Source organism: Schistocerca cancellata, chromosome 9 (assembly GCF_023864275.1).
Source record: "Schistocerca cancellata isolate TAMUIC-IGC-003103 chromosome 9, iqSchCanc2.1, whole genome shotgun sequence".
Classification (NCBI taxonomy): Eukaryota; Metazoa; Arthropoda; class Insecta; order Orthoptera; family Acrididae; genus Schistocerca; species Schistocerca cancellata.
In genome coordinates, this window is record NC_064634.1 from 189681541 (window position 1) to 189708890 (window position 27350).

A 27350-nucleotide genomic window follows, 5' to 3' on the forward strand; every position below is an offset into this window, starting at 1 on the left:
ATAGATACTACGCATGCATATTACCAATCGCGAAGTCTCGATTTTAACCAATTGTACGTTATTTTCGACAGTGCTCAGGCTTGCAAATAGAAAAAACTCTTCGCAAAACGATTTTTTACGGGATGTAAGCACATTTAAATCCATCCTGCTAAAGAACCTAACATCTCCGATGCAAGTTATATTACCGATCTTTCGTGAACAATATTGTCTAGATTCTCCAGTAATAACAACAAACCAAGATATCGTGCTGCGCCTATCACACCCCGTTTTATACTCTTAAAGATCCACGATGACGGCACATGATCATCCCAGTTCCGCTATTTTATATGCTGTATGTCCGCTGTAAGGATGGAGACAGTCCTTCGCGTGTTTTTCTTATGTACGGGATAGAACAGCATATTAGTCGAACGGTATAGTACAGCACTGTACTCGAATGCACCCAGTCACTCACAACCAAATGTTCTACAGATGCGTTGCATTTGCTCTATTTTCTGTATGTCTTTGTCCATGTGTGTGGCGTGGATGGCTCCAACTAACCTGACCCAGTTCTCTCGCTAGTGGATCCACCTTCGAACCCTGCCACGGATGTAGCGGATTGTGGATCCACATCTAGACACCGTTCCGGATATAACACGGGGTGGAAGCACACTCTAACGCAGGCCTACTTTGGGTCAAGGGATCCATCCGCAACATTGAATGCATAAAAATTTGAACTTTTCTCCTCCCAGGAACGTTGGAATTGTGTTTCTATCTTTTGTAGTTCGGAAGCAATAAATCTTTGAATTCCGTTCCTTCTTTTTGAATAGCCCTGTATTTGTAAAATACTCCGTTAATGCACGTTCTCGGAATTGTAACAGTAAACCAATCCGTGATATATGCTCTCTTGTAGTGCGTGCCACTGAAGTTGGCTGATTATTTCCGTCATACTTTCGCTCTTGCTAAATGGACCTGTGACGAAACCCACTTCTCTTCTTTGGATCGTCTCTGTTTCCTGTATCAATCCTATCTGGTATGGATCCCAAACTGACAGGTAATAGTCTAGTATTCGTCGAACGAAAGTTTTGTAAGCTGCTTCCTCCATTCCATAATACTTTCTGAGGATTATTCCAATGAATCTCAGTCCGTCATCTGACTTAACTGCGTCTAGCGTCACTTTAAATAGTTCCGTACGCATAATCCCAGACGTGTAATAGAGGTAACCTCCTCCAGCGATAGTTCTGTAATCGTGTAACCATACGGTAACGTGTCTTTCCGCGTATTTATGCACAATATGTCACATCTGTTTATGTTGAGGGTCAACTGGCAATTCCTGGACTAAGCGTCGATCCTCCTGCATTTCGCTACAATTTTCTAACGTAGGGACTTTTCTGCGAATAACGGCATCACCAGAGTCTTCCGTCGCTAACCGCTGCGTCGTTTGGATTTGGTGTGAAAGGTGATGATAGTATAACACTTCCTTGAGATAAACCCGAAGTTACTTGTACGCCTGAAGATTTTCTCTGTTCAGAATGATACGCTTTGTTCTGTTTGCTGGGACTCTTCAGCCGGCATTTGTGGCCGAGCGGTTCTAGGCGCTTCAGTCCGGAACCGCGCTGCTGCTACGGTCGCAGGTTCGAATCCTACCTCGGGCATGGGTGTGTGTGATGTCCTTAGGTTAGTTAGGTTTAAGTAGTTCTAAGTCTAGGGGACTGATGACCTCAGATGTTGAGTCTCATAGTGTTCAGAGCCATTTGATTTTTTGGGACTCTTCAATCCCACCACAAAGCTGGTATGAAATTCCTTACGTTCGTACTTTAATGGTCAGCGACAGTACGGGATTATCGTGGGGAGTCTAATGGGGCGCAGAGCGAGCTGAACTTCATACGATATTTGTTTGCGGAATCCATGTTGATTCCTACCGAGGAGATTTTAGGTCTCCTAATATGTCATAGCACATGAGCAAAAAAGTGTTTCAAATCCTACAAAAGACCAACGTTAGCGATATTTAGTCGTGACGGAGACAAGCAGCATACCATTACTATTGTATTCGAACATTACACGAATGTTTTATCTACTAATCCCCATTCATTTGCATTTAACCATATTTCAAGCTGCTGTCATTCAAAGCACCGAATTGAAATTCTGTCCAAGTGATCCCGAATCCTCGTACGGTCACCGAACGACGCCATTTTCCAATAGACGACAGCGTCATCAGCAAGCAATCTAACACTGCTGCCCACCAATCCGACGAATCATTTATCCACCTGGAGAACAGGAGTGCTGCTACAGACTTAACCTGGAGCTTACATGACATTACCCTCATCTTCGTCTCTGGTGAATACTGACTGTCCCGGAAACCCACTGGATTCTATCAGTCATCAAGACTTCGAACCAGTAACGTATCTGATAAACTATTCCGTATGCTCTGATCTTAGTCTGCAATCTCTTTTCACGATGTTTCAGTGACTGTTGTGGCTCCCTCCAGATGAATGTGATGCAATAACCATCCCGCAAAATGAGGTGGATTCATTTCTGAAGAGTACATCCCTTCACTCATTCATGATACAATCTTGATGTCACTGATTCCACTAGAAACAGGTCCATGTTGGTAATCTTAAATGGGAATACGCAGTGCCAGGCACATAGCATAAAGAGCAGCTGCACTGAGCTTGAGGTATACAGTATGTCAGGGAACTGCAGCTCCTCTAAGCACTCCATATAACTACATTCCAGACAATGTTTGTAGTGAAGTATAGTCAGATATTGGTCCTGTTATGGAGTGTTTACTCTTGGTTGGCCTTGTCAGTGGCTTGCAACGAACATTCCCTGTATCTGGAAGCTATTGCCGAAGCCTTGCAATGACGCTTTGATGCACATTCACCGCAGATGGTGGACCGTATCTCACCTACATGAAGGCATCTGAAGTTTATACCGTGCACAATCGGGTCAAATGGTGTCTCCGTTATACAGGGTGTACATGAAGTCCGGGAACACTTTCAATTATTTATTGCACAAGAACCAAACATTGTACAGATATCATACATATTGAATTTTGAAGAGAAACCCTTAAAGTTCTTTTTCATGTATATCGCCACAGCGTAGTTTGGTAATTTGCTGATAGTCAGCGCTAGTCGCAAACATGACGCTTTCTGGTGCGGAGCGAGCTTTCTGTATGTTGAAGTTCGACAAAATACAAGTGTGCTACAGCTCTAGAATCTGGGGTGCAAAGCATCCACACGAATGCATTGAATTTGAGCGTGATTCCCCAAAGGTAAATGTTTTTTGTGCCTTGTCACGTCGAAAACTGTACGGGCCATTCTTATTCGCCGAGAGCACTGTCACTGGATATTCCTACTTGGACATGTTGCAGCAATGGCTGATGCCTCAAATGCAATCGGACTCTCCGTTCACCTTTAAGCAGGATGGGGCTCCGTCCCATTTTCATCGTGAAGTTCGTGGGTACCTGAACACGGAGCTGCTGCATAAATGGATCTGTCGTGCTACGGAAGGAGACAGCTGTTTCATGAAATGGCCTCCCCGATCACCAGATCTCACTTCGTGTTACTTTTTTCTGTGGGGAACACATTAAAGATCTGGTGTATGTACCGCCTCTACCACGTGATATAGCAGAGCTTCGGGAGAGAATGTGGGAAGCGACTGCCACAGTCAACGATGCCATGTTGGGACAGGTATGGCAAGAATTCAATTACCGTATTGACGTCTGCCGGGTCTCTCATGGTTCGCATATCAAATGTCTGTAAAAAAAAACTTCCAGAGTTTCTCTTCAAAGTGCAATGTGTATGACGTCTGTACAATGTTTAGTTCTTGTGCAATAAATAATTGAAAGTGTTCCCGGACTTTATTCTTACCCTGTATTTAAGATGTACAATACACGAAGAGTCTACTATTAACACTACTCGTAACGCAAATACAAACATGTCTGATACGTTACGGGCCTATTGCCTGGTTTTTGGGTTTATTTTTGTTTGTTTGTTTAGGCGCTTCCATCCATGAGACGTTCATATATGGAGAAATGGTCAACTCTCCAGTACGTCCAGTATCAACGGTATATTGCTTGCCTCCGTCACCTCGAATAAATGGAGCTGACGTCTTTTGTGGGATTTCGAAACACGTCTTATGCATGGTAGTGTATTGTTATATGTTTGCAGACCAAAAATCTCCTCTGTAAGAATCAGGGGTCCCACAAACAGCGATCGCGTGAAACGCAACTCGCCCTTCCCGCACACGAGCCTCTGCAGCAGATGCCGACGGCCAAGTTGATATCGTGTTCCTTGACTTCCACAAGGTGTTCTATAGTGTCCCACACTGTTGCATAATCAATAAAGTACGAGCTTATGGAATATCAGATAAGCTCTCTGATGGGACTGAAGAGTCCTAGCAAACAGAACACAGCTTATAATTCTTAACGGGGAAAATCTTCAGGCGTAAAAATAACTTCCGGTGTACCTCAAGGAAGTATCATACGATCATTACTTTTCACACTATATCCAGACGACTTACTGGTTAGCCAATTTCTTCAAATTCTCTTCATTTCTGTTCATAGTTCTTCATATTCTTCTAAGTAGCTAACATCTTCACATCTCTGATCTCTTCATATATCTATTTTAGATACCATGCTTGTTACACGAAAAGTGCAATTTACGCAAACAAATCGGTTCACAGTTCACCTAAAACAGTGGCTCTTTAAATTTATACAACAGTGTTACCTAAGCGCCATTTTTCACACAGCAATTACAAATAGCGTGCACCTCGGTAGCACTCATGTGTGGGCAAACCCGACTGGATACAATATCTACAACGTGCTTTTGAGTCCATTTCGGGGATCTGATTACGTTTGCCTTCATAAGCGCCCCAAATATTCCGGCAGTATTCAGAGTAAATCACATCATGATCCTGCAAGTTGTCCAAGTTGTGTCTAACATATCATACTGTTGTGCATTCACTGTGCCCTCTCCTCAAACTGATTTATTTTTCTCGTTGCATTTAAAGTCACCTCATCAGATTTACCATTGAACTTTAAATAATATGAGAGATACAAGATAGATATTGCTAATCTTGTGATAGGATAGTTCGGCTTCTTCTGCTGATATGCTGCATTTATCGACTTTCGGAGCGCACCACAATTCACTGCTTTAAATTGAAATTCCTTGCATTGATTCTGCATATGGTTTGAAAGCATCATAAGGTGCGATGAAGTTGTCGAATTCTTAAGACATTCTGCACGGATTAAAAAATACATTCGCAAATCAATTTGCAATCTATGGAAAATATTTATTCGGATTCCACGCTTCAAGCTTCGACAATTATTAATTGAAACAACTAGATTACAAAGAAATAATCGATGATGTTCTTGAACTGCAAGGTATTATAATGCACGATATTTCATCTGGCCACCTGCCAGACGTCTTCTTGGTAAGCTATAGGAGAATGCTCACGACGGTACACCGGATACTGTCTGAACGGTGGTCAGATGAAATATGGTGCTTGATAGTATCCTGCAATCCCTGAAGATCCGCTGTTATTGAGGAGGCTGGCAAAATTTCAAGATTCACAACAAAAAATAATTAGTTGGAAAATGCGAAAGTATAATCTACTAGCTAGGGACTTGAGAAAGTAAGGTAGCTAAGATCATAGCACAACAAGATTGGCACATTGTCAGAGGAGAGTTCATGTTTCCTGGAGAGACAGTTCTGCTGCGTTAAGGATAACAGGTGCGTCATAGAGCGAGTGAAATGGAAACGTACTCCAGTGTTGAAGTACGCGGAACAGTATGATTCTTGGGGGCAAAACTTCTTATTTACATATAGATTCGCTGAAAAATCCTGGCGGTATATGGAGTAATTAAAATCTCTCGTCCAGCCGCAGTGAAGTGACACTAACAGCCGGCCGCTGTGACCGAGCGGTTCTAGGCGCTTCAGTCCGGAACCGCGCTGCTGCTACGATCGTAGTTTCGAATCCTGCCTCGGATGTGTGATGTCCTTAGGTTGGTTAGGTTTAAGTAGTTCTAAAGGGGACTGAACACCTCAGATGTTAAGTCCCATAGCGCTTAGAGCCGTTAGAACCATTTGACGCTAACAATTTGGTCAACGCGACAACAAACGTGAGTGGCGGTCATCGGAAAGTCCAGATCTTGCACCATCCCAGTTCCATCTTTTGAGTAAACTGAAATAACATTTAGAGAAAGAGATTTTCGAACGCTGAGGACGTTCACAAAGTGGCTACTGAATGACTCCGTGACCAAGGAACGGATTTCTATCGTCGAGGAATCGAACTATTGATAGGATGTTCAGACAGTTGTTTATATAGACTGGTGGCATCGTTGGCAATGGCGTCATGTATCTGCGTCAGTTTGAAGTGTAATACAGCGTTTAATAAAAGTTACGTGGCCTGCCTCAATAATGTGAACTTACTTTTTAAAGTCCCCTTGGATATTGATTCTTCCGGGTCATTCCTGAACACTGTCAAGAAAATCTGATAGTTCTTACAGATGTCAGAGATACGAAAGAGCGTCGTGTACAAGTACCACAAGTGATACATTTGACAAGGTCGTGAAAGCTTCGTTGATGGACGAGAATTGAGCACTGACATTACTGGTTTCGAGATTATCACAGCAGAAGTCCCTGTCATTGACTAAGAAAACTAATATTGTAACAGCCTTACAGCACGGCATAATGAGCAGTGCAATTTGGAGATGCAACTGTATGGCGTTTATGTGAACGTCGTTAACGAAAACTGAATACAGTTAGGAGAACGTGAACTATCAGTTCAACGGACCGCGGACGTTGACACTGCACTGCCAGAGAAGAACAACAGCTTACAGTTCTGAGGAAGCAAAACATGACACGTGACGGCGGTCCTCACCAGAGCGTAGACGGCTGCTGCCGCCGCGGCCGGCACCAGGCGGCAGCACGGTCGCGCCATGCATGGCTCCGCTCGGCTCCCGTCGGCGGCTTCCGTGGCACTGAAGCGAAGGCGACGGCGAAGGCGCGCCAAAGCACGGACAACGCCTGCCCGGCGCCCCACCAGGCACCAGCCGCAGCGAGAGACAGAGGGGCAGGCGAGGCGAAACACGGCCTGGTTGCACAATTCTCTTAGAGCACCATTCACACCTGTGCTGGCCGGGAATGGCAGTGCCGCGGTCGGCGCGCCCCTCCAATGGAGCTGGAGTCGCGTCGAGAGGCAGTCACACAATACCTTGCCGAGAAGATGCTTTATGTATCCGTGTCAACACCAACTGAAACTGAAAGGAGCTCACCTGAAGATGAAAGCCAACACCGGCCAGCTTTCTACAATATTTTTTGTTCTGTATGAACTGTTCTTTTACTTACAAAACCGCCAATAGAACACAGTTGACTATAGTGCTCAAAGACGACAATAAGCTGGTGAACAACTTTGGAATATATGTCACTAGACAGGTGAACGGTGAACTACACCGGCTGCAGGTTGCCTCTCTAACTGCTTCCAGAAGAACAAAATTTTAATTTTCATTATTTCATATATTTAGTGACCGAATTTTAAAAATTAGCATTCTGTTATAATCTACTCATTAACGGGTATAATCTTATGTTAAATGCTTAACCACAGAACATCAAAATATAAGATGCACAAGGCTCGTTGGTCGGTTGGTCTGTAGGGCAAAGGGACTAAGCGCAAGGCCCGTGTTAAGATACGGAAATAGAGCTTTCTCTGTCTCCCTCTCTCTATCTCTCTCTCTCTCTCTCTCTCTCTCTCTCTCTCATTCAACCCCCCCCCCCCCCCCCCACACACACACACACACGAACTCGTAATAAGGACCACAGTGCTACGAAACCGTCTTCTGTTTTTAACGAAACCAAAACAAATGCGGAAATCGAGGTGATCGATTGATAAACTTGAAGCACTCCAAGTGGCCCGGCTGCGAACCAAGGTTGCATTATAGGAAGTCCTTTAAATATAATAACGAACCTCTTCCAAACCTATTGTCGCTTACGTGCTTAACGTCAAACATTTAACACATTAACTTATTTTTAATCAGACGTTTGATGCTCATTGATACGTGGGTGCTCGATTCTTTTGGGGAGTTTACTACGAGGGCGTCCTGAAAAGTGATGCTTCCTACTTCTTTATGCGAAAACTCGTAAAGATTTTTTAAAAATAAAACAAACTTTATTAACATTCTACGTCTTTATTCTTCGTCTGTACATACTGTATTTATTTCTCAACGTAGTCACCCAGGCGACGAACACGTTCCTCCCAACGAGAGACCAGTTTGTTGATACCGTCACTGTAGACTGTTTGACTTCACTGACGGAGCCACAACCTCACCGCTGCTTCCAACGTACCATCACTAACAATGTGAAGTTCCCGAATGTGGGAGTGGCCGAGAGGTTCTAGGCGCTACAGTCTGGAACCGCGCGACCACTACGGTCGCAGGTTCGAATCCTGCCTCGGGCATGGATGTGTGTGATGTCCTTAGGTTAGTTAGGTCTAAGTAGTTCTAAGTTCTAGGGGAATGATGACCTCAGAAGTTAAGTCTCATAGTGCTCAAAGCCATTTGAACCATTTGAGCCCGAAGGCGGTCTTCAAATTTTGGAAACAGATGAGAACCCGATGGGACCAAGTCGGGACTGTACGGAGGATGATCGATGACAGTGGGCCCAAGGCGTCGGATTGTTGCAGGTGTCCCAGCACTCGTGTATGGTCTGGCGCTGTAATGCCGAAGGAGAGGGTGCTCCATGCTTGGACGATCTCTCCGAATTTGCGCTTTCACTTTTCGGGGGACCTCTCACGCACCGACATAGTTACGTTACACACCGCCATATTGCACGCTACAATTCGGAGCCCTGTGGCGGCAAAGGTTGTATCAGCGAAGCGGGAAAGTTGACCCAGTACTATGTCTGACGTGTAATACCTCAGCCGATATTGAGAACAGAATGAAAAATTCAGCCGGCGAATGTGGCCAAGCGGTTCTAGGCGCTTCGGTCCGGAACCGCGCGACTGCAACGTCGCAGGTTCGAAGCCTGCCTCGGGCATGGATGTGTGTGATGTCCTTAGATTAGTTAGGTTTAACTTGTTCTAAGTTCTAGGGGACTGATGACCTCAGATGTTAAGTCCCATAGTGCTCAGAGCCATTTTGAAAAATTCAGAGGTTTTACGTTTCAGCACGCCCTCGAAATATACACTATTTGGCCAATAGTCTCTGGACAGTCATAGATTGATTCCAAAGACTCCATTTACGTTGTTACTAACATATGTACCAGTTGTTTTCAACCTTTCTGGACAAGCATACCGAGCCTATTCGTCAACGCCGATGTCGTGTAATTTACGGTATATGCTAGGCTAGGGAAGAGGTGAAAGTGACAGAAGTGGGAACTCCAGTTAGCCACGCATTTAGAAAAAATAACATTTTTGGCGCGAGTCGGACGAGAGATGAGCCGTTTTTGTGAGCATCCTTTGCAGGCAGCGGTTCGCTCAGCGTAAGTGGCATAGAAGGGTAATCCGAGGGTCGTCGGTTCGAACCGCTATGTGGGAACATTTCCTACTCTCAGTTTTAACATTAATTACACTGCAAATAAACCGAAATAAAGCTCAGTATATTTCATTTATTAACATATTCATAAAAGGAATGAAAATGGAACACAATGGAAAATTTGGTTCAAATGGCTCTAAGCACTATGGGAAAAAATCAGTATATCACCTCATCCATTGGAATTACATCACTGATGTTGTAATTTGTATCACCTTTCAGAATTGGCGCGGTTAGAAATAGCATCAATGTGTCATTCAACTGCTTGGCGAAGTCTTCAACATCTTTGAAAATTTGATATGGAGTATAAATTCCCTAATAATCTAAAAAAAGACAGTAAAGAAATACTTCGACGAACTGTTTTTAACGCAGTGATTGACACGATTTATTAGCAACTAAATATATAGTTGCATGGAATAAATGTGGTTATAGAAGCAGACACAGAAATATAAACTTCGTTAATATTTACTGCTGGTGACGAAAATGTTAAAAATAAAATACCTAAGTATGAAATTAATCATTCGGATAATGTTCTTTCCTCTGTTTTCAGCACAGTACATGTTGATAACACCTGCATTTAATGTACAAACACCGAAACAGTCTGGTGTACATGAGACAGAGAGATTTTATTATTAAGACGTAGCTGACTGTTATCAACTTACACTGACAAATGCGTAGCCATCCTGAAGAATCTAACAACATCAGGGACTGTAGCAAAAGCTGAGCATTCATTTTCCGTACTAAAAGTAATAAAGAACTACTTACCTTTCGTTAATGAGTCAGCGGCGAGTGCCTGGTTTGACAGTATCTTCAACAGAAAACGAAAGAGCAAGCCATATTAATTTTTCTAAAATAATAAGCAATCTAACGAGGAAAAAGTCATTGAAGTAAAGCAAAAACTTAGATCACTATTCAGTAGCACATCATGTGTTGCAGAAATTATTCTTTCTTATGTACCAGGTGGCTGTAATTGAAATGCATCTATTCCCGGAGCTCGGCAACGGCCTTGCCGCAGTGGATACACCGGTTCCCGTGAGATCACCGAAGTTAAGTACTGTCGGGCGTGGCCGGCACTTGGATGGGTGACCATCCAGCCGCCATGCGCTGTTGCCATTTTTCGGTGTGCACTCAGCCTCGTGATGCCAATTGAGGAGCTACTCGACCGAATAGTAGCGGCTCCGGTCACAGAAAACCATCATAACGACCGGGAGAGCGGTGTGCTGACCACATGCCCCTCCTATCCACATCCTCAGTGAGGATGACATGGCGGTCGGATGGTCCCGATGGGCCACTTGTGGCCTGATGACGGAGTGCTTTTTGCTTGCTTTACTCACGGAGCTCAAGTGTGGGCTGTAATTACTGTATGGCAGCGAAACTTTGTAGATATGCTAATGCGTTAATCTGGAACCGATTTACCCTAGAAAAAACATTAGTTCCAGTTGTGGCAACCTGATGCAAATCCGGCGCTATGAATGCAAGAAAGACTTTAGATGTGCTTTAAGCACTATGGGACTTAGCATCTGAGGTCATCAGTCCCCTAGACGTAGAACTACTTAAACCTAACTAACCTAAGAACATCACACACATCCATGCCCGAGGCAGGATTCGGACCTGCGACCGTAGCAGCAGCGCGGTTCCGGACTGAAGCGCATAGAACCGCTCGGCCACAGCGGCCGGCGGAAAATTAGGGATTGCAAATAAATTGCGACGAAGGGATTGTAAGGTGTACACGCCAACTTTGTAATTAACATTAGATATTATTGTTTTATATTTTATGCTTTACACGTGCTGGGATAATAGTCATCGTAAAAACAAGGGAAGCAGCAATTTTCTCGGCATACTGCGCACGTTATAAACGCCGTAGTTTTTCGATTACTTGGTGGTCTTAAAGTTTCCATACAAAAACAAACCCTGTTTACATCCAAACAATGGGAAATCCAGGATGGAATGTAACAATATGATGAGAAGGAAAGTTGCCACTCATCATATAGCGGAGATGCTGAGTCGGAGATAGGCACAACAAAGAAACTCTTACAATTTAATAATTGAGAGTCTTTTTGTTGTGCCTATCTGCGACTCAGCATCTCCGCTATATGGTGAGTGGCAACTTTCCTTCTTTACATTCATTTAGTTTTTCATTAAACTAAGCGTAACGTATCTTTCCGCCTAATATTGGCGAGAATAGCTTGTGATGTACAGAGGAATGTATTTTGATAAGTCCTCTTGGGATGTGATTGAATTTTTCTGTCTCGACAAGATAACAGCAGTTTGGAACTTTTTTTTTGTTCAAACTCTTCAGCTGACGGTGAGAACAGACATCGCAGGATTGCCCTAGCGGTATGGATTTGCGGTGAATCACTTCCACACTGCATGCTGGCGCCCTTACTCATCCTGAAAAAGTCTCGTCCTGTGATTGTGGATTTGTTGCCCCCTTCGAGTCAATAAACAGAAGAAATTTCATCACATCAACTGCAATATTTTGAACGTTAAGACGGTTTATTTGCAGTTTAAGTAACGTACAAATTGAAAACAAAGCGACTCGATTCCACAACCTTCGGGTTTCCTTTCTCTAGTCTTTCCGCTTCGCCAGCCAATCTCTTTAAACTACGCTAACGTCAATGGCTCATTACTCCCATGACGCCCGCCAAAAATACTACTTTTTCTAAAAGCCCTGCGTATACCGTAAATCTGAATGGAATGGCTGATGACGAGTAAGCGCGGTCTCCTTGTAAGACGTTGCCTTGTACGATATCAGATATTAGGTTGACACCAAACTTTAGATGGAAAAAATTAACATTCATATTTTTGAAGTAGTGAATGATATCGACTTCTACTCCACAAGACATCTTACGGTAGGGCCCACATGGAGTACCGTACTCCTGGAACCGTTATCTTTTCACCCGTTCTCCGTTACGTTCGCGAATAGCACGTGAGTAGAATGATTTTTGGCAAATTTCCATATTAGCTCCAATATCTCTTATTTTCTCACGTGGTCGTTTCGGGAGACGTATGTGGGACGAGACAAAACGATCCTCTGACGAAATGTACTGCTCTTCGTTGTATCTTGTCTATCTCTTCTGTTAATTGAACCTGTTAAGGCTCCCAGAATGATGACCAATACTCAAGGACCGATAGAGCAAGGGTCTTGTAAGCCGCTTCTTTCGTGGTGAGTTAAATTTGCTTAAGATACTTCCAATGAATCTCAGCTTGACATCTGCTGTTTATACAATTTGTTTAGTTAACATTTAAATAAATGAAATTCTCATGTAATTGTTAAGTGTCTTGCTAATAAAAAATTACAAATCAATGACACGGTTGCTTCTGCTTGTTTCTCACAAACTTAGAAAAAAATAGTAATTAGGCGTCTGCCAATATCCGTCATAAATCATACTCCAAGTTCATACAGAACATCACTTCGTTTACTACCCACCGACCTACCGCCGAACAATGCGAGTTCTGTCTCATCGAATCTCTTTCTAGTGTGTTGTCTTTGCTGACTGAAACATATTGTACGTTGCTTCGAATTTCACAAACCGAAACTATTATTTCATTTACTGAAAATGATATCATAAGGAAAGCATTCACTTGTCAATTTTTCAATCAACAAAATAGTTGCTAATAGAGTTTATTAGTGAAGACAAGTGAACATTACTTCCACAACATGGACGGTAAAAGAAATAACCAGAACTGTAAAAACAGCCCGGACTACGGTTAAGTTTTGAAAACGGAGCATCCAGTATCAGTATGCAAAAGTTTATATGCGGTACGTATGACCTCTTTTGACTGATGACATAAGGGATTTTAACGCGAAAGCCATTCAGGAATTAAGGTTTGCTCTGCGACGAACGGAGAGATGCATAATGGGAATTAAAAGGAAGTCTATGAAAAAAAGAAGGCAAAAGTGGAGGACAAAATTATGACTTTAATAAGAACCAGATGAAGGTGAGTGGAATACGTGATAAATGTCGAGTGATCTAGCGGCCCAGTCGATGTGAAGTTGGGCTTCTCACTCTTCGTTGAAGCAGAATCGAATCCATACAGCTCTGTGGGCATAGTTGTTGGCATCTTGGTAGATGGGAATGTCAACAGCATACACATCATGAAGATGTGGAAGGAAAAGGCCGACGCTTGGTCGAGTCAAAATGTGCATCCCGCTTCATTTTCATGGCAACCTGAATGAGTGAGTCCAAGTGATTGAACGATCACCTCCCTTCAAACACATTCTAAGACGAAAAAACATCACGAAGGAATTATGTGAATGGAATGGATATCGCTAGATGTGATGCAGATGCACAGACAGATAAATTCAGAAAAGTTGGTTGGTTTATTCAAGAGAAAGAGCTTCACAAATTAATAACACGTTAGTTCACCTCTGGCCCAGTCCGCCCCAATAGCTGAATGGTCAGCGTGATGGACTGCCGTCCTAAGGGGGCCTGGTTCGATTCCCGCCTGGATCGGGGATTTTATCCGCTCAGGGACTGGGTGTTGTCTTATCGTCATCATCATTTCATCTCCATCCGGCGCGCAGGTCGCCCAATGTGCCGTCGAATGTAATAAGACCTGCACCAAGGCGGCCGGACCTTGGCGTATGGGGCCTCCCGGCCAATGACGCCAAACGCTCATTTCCATTGCCTCTAGCCCTCACGTAAGTAGTTATGCGGCTTGGCATTAATGGAGCTGTTGGGTGACCTGGAAGATAGGGCGCCAAACTCTGTCAAATTGGCGCGTTAAATAGTCAAAATCCCAATCCCGAGCTGGTTGGACGGCCCTGTCCACTATATTGCAAAGGTTCTCAATTGGGGAGAGATCTGGGGACCTTGCTGGTCAAGATAGGGTTTGGCAAGCACGAAGACAAGCAGTAGTAACTGTCACCATCTGTAACTGGGTATGCATTATCTTACTGAAATGTAAGCCCAGGATGGCTTAGCCTGAAGGACAGAAAAACGGGCTGTAGAATGTCGTCGACATACCGCTGTGCTGTAAGGCTGTCGCGGATGACAACCAAAGGGGTCCTGCTATTAAAAGAAATGGCATCCCAGATCATCACTCCAGTTTGACAGGCCGTCAGGTTGGTATCCCACTGGTTTCTGAGGCGTATCCAGACACGTATTCGCTGGTGATCAGGTCTCCATTCGAAGCGAGACTCATCACTGAAGACAATCTTACTCCCATCAATTAGACTGGAGGCTCTGATGATCAGGGAAGACGTGTCTGGGGACGCCGTGGTCAGTGGTGGGATACCAACCTGTCATTCGCCATCTGACAGCCAGGAGTGATGGTCTGGGGTGCCATTTCATTCTTTCGTTGTCATCCACAGCATCCTTATGCCACAGTGATATGTCGACTGTATTGTACGCCCTATTTTGGTGCCATTCACAGCAAGCCATCCTGGGCTTACATTTCTGCAAGATAATGCGCTTCCGTGCACGGCGAGAGTTTCTATTATTTGTCTTCGTGCTTGCCAAACCCTACTTTGGCCCACAAGGTCGCTGGATCTCTCTTAATTGATAACGTTCCGAGCATTATGGGGAGGGCTTTGCAACCAGCACGGGATTGACAGTATTTGGCACGACATTACTCGAGAGAAAATGCAACAGCTCTATCAAGCAATGCCTAGGCGAATAACTGTTTGCATAAAGGCCGAAGGTGGACTAAAGCATTATTGAGTTGCTCAGTTTGTGAAGCTCTTTCTCTTGAATAAATCATCCAATTTTTCTGAAATTGTAATGATTTGTCTGTACATGTACATGACATCCACCGATATCAGTCCCATTCGAATATTTCCTTCGTGGTGCGAGTGTAGCAGTGTGAACTACATCCTCCACATATTGCGGTTAAACGACTGGTATCATTCAAAAGAGACAAAACAGCAATTCGTCGAACCACACTACAAGCCTCCATTCAGCTGCTGCTCAGTTTCTGTGTTGTTAGGACCAACGAAGACTAGGGAGGTGTGAGAAATGACACCAACTGCATGCACTTCCAACTGTAATGTTCGCTCGGACACTGGTTGAGATGGACTATTTGATCGACAGCAGCAATTCCTGTTCGATTTGAAACCGGCTGTTATTTGCAAGGCGTTATATTCTTTTCCATCCCGTGTCGGTTAGGATCATTTTGCGATCACTCTTCTTTCACCATGTTATCTGGCTGCGAGTGGCACTCATTCCTTGCAGATATGTTGGGCACTAGACGTTGATAAACAATCAAATGGGGCAACTTTATTCGCAGTGTGGTTATGGGAATGTCCTAAACACCTGCCCTTCTATCTATCTCCATGTCAACCCGTCTTATAGCGACGGGCACATACACACAACTTCACTTGCGTCAGCGATGGAGAGTTTGGTACTAGTTCATCTACATCTACATCTACATAGATACTCCGCAAGCCACCGTACGGTGCGTGGCGGAGGCTACTCTGTACCACTACTAGACATATCCTTTCCTCTTCCACTCTCAAATAGACTGAGGGCAAAACAACGTTTGTGTGCCTCCGCATGAGCCCTAATATCCCGTATCTTTATCTTCGTGGTCCTTACGCGCAATGTATGCTGGTGGCAGTAGAATCTTTCGGCAGTTATCTTTAAACGCCGATTCTCTAAATTTACTCAGTAGTGTTTCTCGGAAAGGACGTCGCCTTCCCTCCAGGGATTCCCATTGAGTTCCCGAAACATCACGGTAACATTTACGCGTTGTTCGTACCTAGCGGTTAGAAGTCTAGGAGCCAACCTCTGAATTTCTTCGACGTTGTCCTTCAATCCGATCTGGCACGGATCCCAAGCACTCCAGCAGTACTCAAGAATAGGTCTCACCACCGTCCTATATGCGGTCTCCTTTACAGGTGAACCACTGTCTCCTAAAATTCTCCAAATAAACCGAAGTCGACCATTCGACTTCCCTACACGGTTCTCAAATGCTCGTTCCACTTCATATAGCTTTGCAAGGTTACGCTTAGATATCTAATCGACCTACCCTTGTCTCTGATGAACACTCGCCGTCGAGGACAACATCCTGGGTTCTATTATTTAGGAAGTCTTCGAGCCACTCACACATCTGTGAAAATGTTTCATATGCTCGTTCCTTCGATAATAGCCTGCAATGGGGCACCGTGTCAAACGCCTTCCGGAAATCTAGAAATGTGAAATCTGCCCATTGCCCTTCATCGATAGTTCGCAGTATATCATGTCAGAAAAGAACAAGCTGAGTACTGCACGAGCGATGCTTTCTACAACCACGCTGAGTGGTGGACTTAAGCTTCTCAGTCTGAAGAATTTTTTTTTTATATTCGAACTGAGAAGTTAGGGATATTGGTCTGTAATTTTGCGGGTCCGTTCTTCCACCTGCGCTTTTTTACAGTTGCTTGAGACTATGCGCTGGGAGAGAGATTCACGATAAATGCAGGCTAGGTAAGGGGCTACAACATCTGTAGCGACCAGAAGGCACTTCCGCGGAGGTGGCTATTACTTTGCTAGGTGAGCGTATTTTACGCGTACTGAGAGCTCTAGTTTCATGTGCAGTTCAAACTCATTCAGTTATCTCCATCAACACATTTTATCGCTAGACACCTCATTTGAAACTCAACTGTTCCACGAACCCGCCAAGGAAATAACTGTTAGGTTGCAAGGGGAAGGCCATTGTAGACTCGACGTATGAATTTCCTTTTATTTGCAGACGCAACAACGTTCTATGACACAATCATAACCGGTTTTGTTCTACAGTGGCCATCTTCAGATGCGACGATAGGAAAAAGGAGTTCCGCAATCAAGTTCTGAAAGTCAAACAATGCCGACAGACTGCCGTGTCTTCCTCTATCATATGGCGTCATCTGGATGCGGTCTACAGGGAAATAGCTTCACCACAGTGCTCTCGCGGTAGTTGTCATACCTAGATCCTCGACGGCAAGTAAATCCTCAGTTCAACTCACGAGACGGTGTGCACCCCGTCCAGTCCTCTCATCAAGGAAAAATTACTGGCACTAGCGGGAATTGACCCTGAGTCTTCCACTGGCCACTCGGCTACAATAGGAAAACAGAACGAAGCGCATGTTAATATCTTGAAACATGTAAATTTTTTTGCCAGTTCTACTCGTGAGTACGTCTACATGTACAGTCGTGGACAAAACGAGCGAGACCCCTCGCCTTTTCGTTATGCTTATCCGCACAGCTTTAAAGACTGCTACACAGCATAACAGGCAAGGAGACCAAGTGCTACCAACATACTATGCACAGGCGTGAAATTGAAAAACTATCCGAAATTTGTCAGACTGTTTTCAATCATATGTAAGACTTTACTAACGCTGATTAGTGTGTTAACCACAACACCTAAATGTAAGATATAAATGAAAGAAGAAACGCTAATTAGTACGAACTGTACTAATATGAATGAACTTCAGCTTATGGAGATAACATAACTGTTTTAGTAAGACAAAGTACCCCAGATCGTTACGAATTAGCCAAATTTTTGCGCATTCGGCGGCGAAGTGGTCTGTGTCACCGTTCAGACCAATCATACTGGGTTACCGTTGCTGACCTACCATGAAAGTGTGCAAATTTAGCAATGCGTGAAGATTCATAACGAAATTCAGTTAAAAATCATTCAGTGCCACACTTACGTCAATTCAATTACTGACAGAAGCGGAAAAAGTAGGCAGTAACAAGTATGAAATTCTACAAGAGTTTCATATTGACATCCACAGGGCGCCGGTACAGAATAAAGGTAGCAATCAAACGCATTGGGGGCGCGAGAATTTCTTAAAATTCCCTTACTGATAGTCTATCTGCCACCATCGAGATTAGAACCAAAAACAAACCAGACCTCCCTTGCAGTAGCAAACACCTTTCACTACGCTAGCAGACAACCCAGGTAAACAGCCCTCTATTATTACCCCAGACATGAATAAGCTGTCAATTTCGATATGAAAATGGCAAAATGATCTGCAGTTTCTGTTGCATAGAGCTTCCTGGACTCAGAAACATGAATTGTCTACCTTTATGTCACCGTTTATGTGACAATCATTCGGGATGTTTATCGAAATAACAAAAAACTGTTATTAGCGAGTAAATTTAGCAGAATAATTCTGCAACACCCCAAGCAATAAATGGCGACGTAGCTGCCAAACGTATTCTACAATGTTTCTAACTCTCCATTAGACGTGCCACAGCCAGAAAACGTTCTTTAGGCGAAGTGTTCCTTAACGTAGCTAGCAATGGGAATGCTCGCACATCTAAAACGCGGTGACATTAATAGTGGGATCTGAATTACCATGTGTATAGGCAAATGAATTTTATTTGCATTCTTGTAGACGTGATTTGAATCGAAAGCGTAGCTACCATTAATATGCTGATGTATCGACTGCAACTGGAACATTTCGAATAAAGAGTAGGGGAAATTATTATGCGGCCATCTCCAGTAACTGTGGTAGCTATTTTCGTTGTTAGGATTTCGTCACGTAAGTCGGTAAAAATGGAACCCTACTAGTCTCACATTCTTGATCGTCTGTCTGTCTACCCAACCCTTAAAACCCGTTTATCTCGAGTACGGGTGGACATAATAAGCGGAAATGTATCGCACTTCCTGCGGTATCGGTCCCTTGGTGCTGTAAAAAAGTGAACTATGTCAACGCATTCTAAAGATATGCCCGTTTATGCGAAGAAAATTTACGCGAAAGGTCAAAAAATGGGTCTAAGAACTATGCCACCAAACTGCTTAGGTCATCAGTCCCCTAGATACAGAACTACTTAAACCTACCTAATGTAACACACATCCATGCCCGGGGAAGGATTCGAACTGACGGCGCGAGGAGCCGCGCGGTCCGCGATATGACGCCTTTGAGCACACGGCTAACCCTCGCCGGCAAGGTATTAATATCATCTGGTGTTACTAAAATGTTATTCACTTCTGGTGAATGATTTTCTGCGCAGTTCATTTAAGAAAGAATAACTAAAATACATTTGATGTTACGGAAGAGGAAGGACGCCTAATTCATTTCCCCTTGTCTTTATTCATGATGTTAGATTCGCAATCTGAGCATACGTACTATCCATAACCACACTTTTGATCCAAGTCATAGTCACATATATGCGAATACAACATAATGGATTATACATGAGGTATTTCGTTTGCCACGAAGTGGTGGCAGACGAGGCTGTGGCGTCTTCGAAGCGCGAGTTTCTCCAGTGCTAGCTGTCTCAGCACATCAGCTGAGCGAACCTGCATATTATGTTGGTAGCGCTTTGTCGCCTTGCCTGTTATGCTGTGTAGCAGACTTTAAAGCTCTGCGGACCAGCATAACGAAAAGGCGAGGGGTCTCGCTCGTTTTGTCCACGACTGTACACGACTATCCTGAAATTCACACTTAAGCCCAGGTCCTCATTCAAGGAGCAAAAAAATAGGCAAAGTTTGGGATTTTCTTCTGGGACAATGGAAAGACATACTAAGGATATGTTTGGGGTTTATGAGTGATCATACTTTAAACTTTTAGACTTTCAATAAAAAAAACCGCGCCTGTAATTATGGTTTGATGAAGGGCTTGCGAGTTTTAAGTACGCAGACTGGTTGCATTGTAGCCCCTCATAAGTTTTTTGATATTAAACAGCAATAATATCAGTCCATACTACATTAAATTTATGGGATCTTATACCTAACCACAATTAAATAACCTTAAATTTAACGATATGGTGCAAGAATTCTGAGTTCGATTTTTTTTCACTCTTCATGGCTTTACAAAAAAATAGTTAATATTAACATATTGCATGTACTTCACGTATACGCTCCCAAGAAAAGCGTTAACCTGTTGGGGATCGAAGGTAGAAGTTAATAGTTTCAGCTATTTTTATTTTATGCTCCAAGCAGTTTTGAAAAATAGTTTCTAGAGAAAAACCTGTTCGAACTTTAGGGAACACTTTTATATACGTTAGTAGTTACATTTGCATAAAAATTACATGTTATTTTATATTTTGATGTCGCTGAACACAAATCTGAAGTTATAGAATATTCAAGTGGCATCTGAAGATGGCCACGGTAGACCAAAACCGGTTATGATTGTGTCATTGAACGTTGTTCATCTGAAAGAAAAGGAAATTCATATGTCGAGTCTACAATGGCCTTCCCCTGGCGACCTAACAGTTATTTCATTGGCGGGTTCGCGGAACAGTTGAGTTCCAAATGACGTGTCTTGGGATAGAGTGTGTTTATGGAGAAAACTGAATGAGTTTGAACTGCATATGAAACTAGAGCTCTCAGTACGTGTAAATTACGCTCACGTAGCAAAATGCTAGTCATCCACGTGGAAAAGCCTTCTGGTCGCTTTGTAGCCCATTACTTAACCTGAATTTATCGTGAATCTCTCTCCCAACTCATAATCGTTTTTCCCACAGCTATCTGAGAGTGGAATGTTAGAGAAATTCTCTGAAAGTACGAGTAGTTGGATGAACAAGTGTCGTAGCGCCACACATCCCCCACATACACGGTCCAGTCTCATTAACGTGACCATCGCGTGCAGTAACACCCACAATCGGCAGATGGCAGCACTAGCAGTGAAGAGTAAATGAAGCGTTTCGGAGAACGCGGTAAACAGTGCAGTCGTCCTCGTAATGCGGAAACGAAGCGTTTTATTTGACGTACAGTAGTATATGATCATTCACTTTCGGGGCAAGGGTGGAACCATTTCCGGAACGGCTAAGTTTCTAAACTGTTCTTGTGTCGCTTTGGTTAACTGACTGTGGGGTACCACGCGCCACAGATGAGGAGACGTGCGAATGGACGTGCAACTGTTGAGCAACGGAGCCCCCAGATGAACCAAGGGGCTGCCAACACCGTCCTCTCTACGATCCTTTAGCGAACGTTGCTGCTTATGTGAGCAGGCGTCTGGTTCGCATCCAAGTTGACTGCTGTCCATTGGTGACGAAGGGTGGAATTTGCACGTCAGTACTGCAACTGGAAGTCCACTGAGTACCGACAGGCGGCCTTATCACATGAATAACGATTGATGTTCAGTCGGACAGATGGCCGTTGGCATGTGCTCCACGAAATGTCTGAAAGCAAACATCCTGCAACGTTCGTCCAACTACTCATACTTTCAGAGAATTTCTCTAACATTCCACTTTCAAATAACGGTGGGAAAAACGAAAACTTAAACCTTTCTGCGCAAGCTCTCATTTACAGGGCTATTACAAATGATTGAAGCGATTTCATAAATTCACTGTAGCTCCATTCATTGACATATGGTCACGACACACTACAGATACGTAGAAAAACTCATAAAGTTTTGTTCGGCTGAAGCCGCACTTCATGTTTCTGCCGTCAGAGCGCTCGAGAGCGCAGTGAGACAAAATGGCGACAGGAGCCGAGAAAGCGTATGTCGTGCTTGAAATGCACTCACATCAGTCAGTCATAACAGTGCAACGACACTTCAGGACGAAGTTCAACAAAGATCCACCAACTGCTAACTCCATTCGGCGATGGTATGCGCAGTTTAAAGCTTCTGGATGCCTCTGTAAGGGGAAATCAACGGGTCGGCCTGCAGTGAGCGAAGAAACGGTTGAACGCGTGCGGGCGAGTTTCACGCGTAGCCCGCGGAAAATTGGCTCATGCCACAACTGGAGACCGACAGCGCCGACTTCATCTTTCAACAGGATGGTGTTCCACCGCACTTCCATCATGACGTTCGGCATTTCTTAAACAGGAGATTGGAAAACCGATGGACCGGTCGTGGTGGACATCATGATCAGCAATTCATGTCATGGCCTCCACGCTCTCCCGACTTAACCCCATGCGATTTCCTTCTGTGGGGTTATGTGAAAGATTCAGTGTTTAAACCTCCTCTACCAAGAAACGTGCCAGAACTGCGAGCTCGCATCAACGATGCTTTCGAACTCATTGATGGGGACATGCTGCGCCGAGTGTGGGAGGAACTTGATTATCGTCTTGATGTCTGCCGAATCACTAAAGGGGCACATATCGAACATTTGTGAATGCCTAAAAAAACTTTTTGAGTTTTTGTATGTGTGTGCAAAGCATTGTGAAAATATCTCAAATAATAAAGTTATTGTAGAGCTGTGAAATCGCTTCAATCATTTGTAATAACCCTGTATTTTATTACGAAAGTCATTTCTATTGCGGCTTGAAGTCAAGCGCCGGAACGCCAGTCGGAAACGAGAGAGTAGAAGGGCTTTGAAGAAGACGTCAGCCGATTGCACGCTGACCGACCCCTCTCTAGGACGACAAAGCGACAGTAGCGGCCTCTTTGTGAAGATGTGAAGGGAATGCAAGCGCCGCTCCCGCCTGGTGACGGCCCACTTCTACAGCAGCATGAGGCTTAGGCACTTTAAGACCAGCCACTTAGCAACTGCATCTACTGAAGAGATTTCTTATTTCCACGTCGCCCTTTGTTTGCGAGACTTCTGTGTTATTGTCAAAGTTAAGTAAGTGTCGTGTGAGTAGGGCCTCCCGCTGGGTAGACCGTTCGCCGGGTGCAAGTTTTTCGATTTGACGCCACTTAGGTGACTTGTGCGTCGATGGGGATGAAATAATGATGATTAGGACAACACTACACCCAGTCCCTGAGCGGAAAAAATCTCCGACCCAGCCGGGAATCGAACCTGGACCCTTAAGATGGACATTCTGTCGCACTGACCACTCAGCTACCGGGGACGGACATTGTCAACATTAAGTACTGTCATTGTTACCAGAATGAGATTTTCAATCTGCAGCGGAGTGTGCGCTGATATGAAACTTCCTGGCAGATTAAAACTGTGTGCCCGACCGAGACTCGAACTCGGGACCTTTGCCTTTCGCGGGCAGGTGCTCTACCATCTGAGCTACCGAAGCACGACTCACGCCCGGTACTCACAGCTTCACTTCTGCCAGTACCTCGTCTCCTACCTTCCAAACTTTACAGAAGCTCTCCTGCGAACCTTGCAGAACTAGCACTCCTGAAAGAAAGGATATTGCGGAGACATGGCTTAGCCACAGCCTGGGGGATGTTTCCAGAATGAGATTTTCACTCTGCAGCGGAGTATGCGCTGATATGAAACTTCCTGGCAGATTAAAACTGTGTGCCCGACCGAGACTCGAACTCGGGACCTTTGCCTTTCGCGGGCAGGTGCTCTACCATCTGAGCTACCGAAGCACGACTCACGCCCGGTACTCACAGCTTCACTTCTGCCAGTACCTCGTCTCCTACCTTCCAAACTTTACAGAAGCTCTCCTGCGAACCTTGCAGAACTAGCACTCCTGAAAGAAAGGATATTGCGGAGACATGGCTTAGCCACAGCCTGGGGGATGTTTCCAGAATGAGATTTTCACTCTGCAGCGGGCACACAGTTTTAATCTGCCAGGAAGTTTCATATCAGCGCACACTCCGCTGCAGAGTGATCTCATTCTGGAAACATCCCCCAGGCTGTGGCTAAGCCATGTCTCCGCAATATCCTTTCTTTCAGGAGTGCTAGTTCTGCAAGGTTCGCAGGAGAGCTTCTGTAAAGTTTGGAAGGTAGGAGACGAGGTACTGGCAGAAGTGAAGCTGTGAGTACCGGGCGTGAGTCGTGCTTCGGTAGCTCAGATGGTAGAGCACCTGCCCGCGAAAGGCAAAGGTCCCGAGTTCGAGTCTCGGTCGGGCACACAGTTTTAATCTGCCAGGAAGTTTCATATCAGCGCACACTCCGCTGCAGAGTGAAAATCTCATTCTGGAAACATCCCCCAGGCTGTGGCTAAGCCATGTCTCCGCAATATCCTTTCTTTCAGGAGTGCTAGTTCTGCAAGGTTCGCAGGAGAGCTTCTGTAAAGTTTGGAAGGTAGGAGACGAGGTACTGGCAGAAGTGAAGCTGTGAGTACCGGGCGTGAGTCGTGCTTCGGTAGCTCAGATGGTAGAGCACCTGCCCGCGAAAGGCAAAGGTCCCGAGTTCGAGTCTCGGTCGGGCACACAGTTTTAATCTGCCAGGAAGTTTCACTGTCATTGTTAGTTTCGTAATAAAACTCATTAATACGATTTGTTTGCATGTTGTCTACCGAGCCGACAAGGCAGGTTTCCTAGACTCATATATTCGACGAGTATGCAGGATTCAACAATTTCTCCCTATGCAGGTGGGAGTCAATAAAATATTATTACATTCGGTGGAGAAAGTTCGTGATTGAAACTTCATGAAAAGATTCCCACACAACGAGGAGCGCCTTTGTTTTAATGATTGCCACCGCAACTGTCATATCATATCACTGACGTTCTCTCTCCTTTTTCGCATTAATACAAAACGAACTGCCAATCTTCGAACATTTTCGATATCGTTCGACGAACCTACCTGGTACGGATCTCATACTGCGCAGCTATTCACCACAAGAGGACTGACAAGCTTAGTGTAGGAAGTCTCATTAGTAAACCTGTTGCATCTTCTAACTGTTCTGCCAATAAAAGGCAATCACTGGTTCGCTTTCCCCACATCATTTTCTGTGTGAGTGTTCCAATTTTTTTAGTTCTTCGTAATTGTGACCCCAATATACTTACTTGAAATTAAAGCCTTTGAATTTGATTTATCGCGTAACCAAAATTTAATTTTTTAGTACTCGTGTGGATGAACTCACTTTTTTTTTATTACACTACTGGCCATTAAAATTGCTACACCACGAAGATGACGAGCCACAGATGCGATGCTGTGATATGCAAATGATTAGCTTTTCAGAGCATTCACACAAGGTTGGCGCCGGTGACGACACCTACAACGTGCTGACATGAGAAAAGTTTCCAACCAATTTCTCATACACAAACAGCAGTTGACCGGTGTTGCCTGGTGAAACGTTGTTGTGATGCCTCGTGTAAGGAGGAGAAATGCGTAACATCACACTTCCGACTTTGATAAAGGTCGGATTGTAGCCTATCGCGATTGCGGTTTATCGTATCGGGACATTGCTGCTCGCGTCGGTCGAGATCCAATGATTGTTAGCAGAATATGGAATCGGTGGGTTCAGGACGGTAATACGGAACGCCGTGCTGGATCCCAACGGCCTCGTATCACTAGCAGTCGAGATGACAGGCATCTTATCCACATGGCTGTAACGGATCGTGCAGCCACGTCTCTATTCCTGAGTCAACAGATGGGGACGTTTGCAAGACAACAACCATCTGCACGAACAGTTCGACGACGTTTGCAGCAGCATGAACTATCAGCTCGGAGACCATGGCTGCAGTTACCCTTGACGCTGCATCACAGACAGGAGCGCCTGCGATGGTGTACTCAACAACGAAGCTGGGTGCACGAATGGCAAAACATCATTTTTTTCGGATGAATCCAGGTTCTGTTTACAGCATCATGATGGTCGCATCCGTGTTTGGCGACATCGCGGTGAACGCACATTGGCAGCGTGTATTCGTCATCGCCACACTGACGTATCGCCCGGCGTGATGGTATGGGGTGCCATTGGTTACACGTCTCGGTCACCTCTTGTTCGTATTGACGGCACTTTGAACAGTGGTCGTTACATTTCAGATGTGTTACGACCCGTGGCTCTACCCTTCATTCGATCCCTGCGAAACCCTACATTTCAGCAGGATAATGCACGACCGCATGTTGCAGGTCCTGTACGGGGCTTTCTGGATACAGAAGATGTTTGACTGGTGCCCTGGCCAGCACATTCTCCATATCTCTCACCAATTGAAAACGTCTGGTCAATGGTGGACGAGCAACTGGCTCGTCACAATACGCCAGTCACTACTCTTGATGAACTATGGTATCGTGTTGAAGCTGCATGGGCAGCTGTACCTGTACACTCGATCCAAGCTCTGTTTCACTCAATGCTCAGGTGTATCAAGGCCGTTATTACGGCCAGAGGTGGTTGTTCTGGGTACTGATTTCTCAGGATCTATACACCCAAATTGCGTGAAAATGTAATCACATGTTCTAGTATAATGTATTTGTCCAATGAATACCCGTTTATCATCTGCAGTCCTTCTTGGTGTAGCAATTTTAATGGCCAGTAATGTACTTAGAGACAAGTGCCACTTTTTGTATCATTCAGATGTCTTGTCTTAATCATGTTGCAATGGTTTTGATCTTCTGATGACTTTACTGGACGTTAATTCACACCATCATCGCTGCAAACAGTTTAAGAGGGCTGCTCGCGCGGGGTAGCCGCGCGGTCTGGGGCGCCTTGTCACGGTCCGGGCGGCTCCTCCCGTCGAAGGTTCGAGTCCTCCCTTCGACATGGTTGTGTGTGCTGTCCTTAGCGTAAGTTAAAGTTAGATTAAGTCGTGCGTAAGCTTAGGGACCGATGACCTCAGCAGTTTGCTCCCATACGACCTTACCAAAAATTTCCCAATTTTCAATTTCCAGGGCTGCTTAGATTGTCCCCTAAATCGTTTATACAGATGAGGAACAGCAGACGGCCTATAACACTTCTTTGGCGAACTGCAAATATCACCTGTTTATTTCGATGACTTTCCGTGAGATACTACGAACTGTGACCTTCCAGACAGGAACTCAAGAATCCAGTTGCACAACTGCGACGATACTCTTATAGGCATGTAATTTTATTAGATGCCGCTTTTGAGGAACGGTGTCAAAAACCCTTCTGGAACCTTAGAAATATGGAATCAATTTCCGATTCCCTGTTGGTAGCACTCATTATTTCACGTGAATAAGGAAGTAGTTGTGTTTCACAAGAACCGTATTATCTGAATCCGAGCTGACTACGTGCAAATAGATCGTTTTCGTCGAGGTACTTCGTAATGTTCGAAAACAGAATATGTTTCAAACTCCTACTACAGATCGACGTGACTGATATGGGTCTGTAATTCAACGGATTGCTTCTGTTTCCTTCCTTGTGTATTGGTCATGAATGCTACATATGGAGCTATTTGCAT

General features: G+C 44.5%; 1 protein-coding gene and 1 pseudogene across 2 annotated transcripts in view; one reads left to right on the forward strand and one right to left on the reverse strand.

The window, feature by feature from the left end:
* Positions 1-6972, reverse strand: part of LOC126100950 (uncharacterized) — a 144527-nt gene extending 137555 nt beyond the window's left edge. For both annotated transcript variants that reach the window (XM_049911612.1, XM_049911611.1), the window contains exon 1: positions 6862-6972. In XM_049911612.1, the coding sequence (XP_049767569.1) occupies positions 6862-6921 (60 nt within the window). In that variant the 5' untranslated portion in view covers positions 6922-6972. The remainder of the gene's footprint in view (positions 1-6861) is intronic.
* A 3529-nt stretch (positions 6973-10501) lies between these two features.
* LOC126102500 (5S ribosomal RNA) lies at positions 10502-10618 on the forward strand (annotated as a pseudogene).
* The last annotated feature ends 16732 nt before the right edge of the window (positions 10619-27350 follow it).